The 1,481-nt window shown below is 40.0% G+C and overlaps 1 protein-coding gene across 1 annotated transcript; it reads right to left on the reverse strand.

The window, feature by feature from the left end:
* Positions 1-469: 469 nt before the first annotated feature.
* Positions 470-1,429, reverse strand: LOC107302193 (mas-related G-protein coupled receptor member H-like). Its single transcript, XM_015831306.1, has one exon. The coding sequence runs from the start codon at positions 1,427-1,429 to the stop codon at positions 470-472; it is 960 nt and encodes a 319-aa protein (XP_015686792.1).
* Positions 1,430-1,481: the final 52 nt, after the last annotated feature.

A 1,481-nucleotide genomic window follows, 5' to 3' on the forward strand; every position in this document is an offset into this window, starting at 1 on the left:
TTGCATCCAAGTTACTTGGATATCCCTGCACATCTTCCTTGACCCTCCTTCACACGTTCATACAAAGCCCAGTCTCCTGTTGCTGTTTGCCATTTGCTCACCTTCCCCCTTACGCTCCTCCCCTCCTCACACGACATCAGCCACTTTCTCATCTGAGTGCCTGGGACCTGCAACCTCCTGCCAGCTTCCCCAGTGACTTTGGTTACGGAAGCCAGCAGGATGTTGGCTTAAGTTGGCTTAATCTAATGACTGCGGGATTGTGTAAATGGCACACTTTGGAGGGAAAACTCTTGCTTCCCACATTTTCCCCCAATCCTCAAGATGAACTCTGATAACATTCTTTTGGAGGTCCCGAAACCCTAGTTATACTTTATTTCTGAAACAAGAAATACAATTTTGTACTCATAAGAGAGATCCAGCATTTTGAAATTTTGCATTTGCGGAAGATTGTGAAATTGTTTGTAAATTTTTATCTGGTTTCAGGAGCTTCGTCTTCCCTGAAGACTCTTTGAAAAATGACCTTGATGCTCTCCCTGGACTGAGGTCTTTTCTTTCTCCCCACCAGAAAATAGATCACTGGGTTAACGCTGCTGTTTAGAGAAGCACTTGGACTTAAGTAGAAATCCAGTTCATTAGCATCAAATAAATTCTCCGTCTTAAGAAAATGAGTAATGAACACGTAGATGTATAATGGAAGATTAAGAATAAGGAAACAGAGAAGAGTAATTAGGATCATCACTAAAAGTCTTCCACGTTTCATCTGTTTGGATTTAAGGCATAGTTTGATGAATAGGATCACAGTAGAGGTTGTGATCAGAGGAAGGCAAAGCACAGCAGTCACAACCAAATGGAGATTCCAAAACAAATATTGCATAATGTAATGAATTCCAACCAGGAGGAAAGAGAAGATCCAGAGGATGACACAGGCAGCAGGGGACAAATATTTTGGCCGGGAAAAGCGATGCCAGATTGGGAAGAGGACAGCCACACACCGGTCAATGCTGATGGCCGTCAGAAGAAATAGACCGTTGATATATGTGACATCGGAGAGAGAAAAGAAGATTTTCTGGAGAATTCTTGACTGTAGAACATGTATAAAATCGTCAATGCAATATACAGTCATAAGTATGAGAAATCCAAAGTCGGCAATAGCTAAATTAAGAATCAATACTGTGAAAGGGTTTCTCTTCATTTGGAAGCCAAGCAGCCAAATAACAATTCCATTTAATGGGAGTCCAATAGAGCAGATGATCAATAAGATAGAGAAAATGATACTTTCAATATAGTCGGATATAATTTGGTCTTTGTAGAAAATTCTGGTAGTATTATTGTCCAAATAATCTGTTGTAGCATCCAGGTTTGCTAGGCTGAAATTCATCAAGAGATGCTTTTGCAATGCTTCAATAATCTCTTCTTTTAGAGTGGACATTTCTCTTTGGGAAAAAAAGAGCAGATTGGATTCAATAATTCATCAATAATTG

Source organism: Protobothrops mucrosquamatus, unplaced genomic scaffold (assembly GCF_001527695.2).
Source record: "Protobothrops mucrosquamatus isolate PMUCROS unplaced genomic scaffold, P.Mucros_1.0 scaffold33892, whole genome shotgun sequence".
NCBI classification, from domain to species: Eukaryota; Metazoa; Chordata; class Lepidosauria; order Squamata; family Viperidae; genus Protobothrops; species Protobothrops mucrosquamatus.

Excerpts from the sequence above, each read along its gene's own strand:
- LOC107302193 (XM_015831306.1), bottom strand. The coding sequence starts at position 1,429 with ATGTCCACTCTAAAAGAAGAGATTATTGAAGCATTGCAAAAGCATCTC.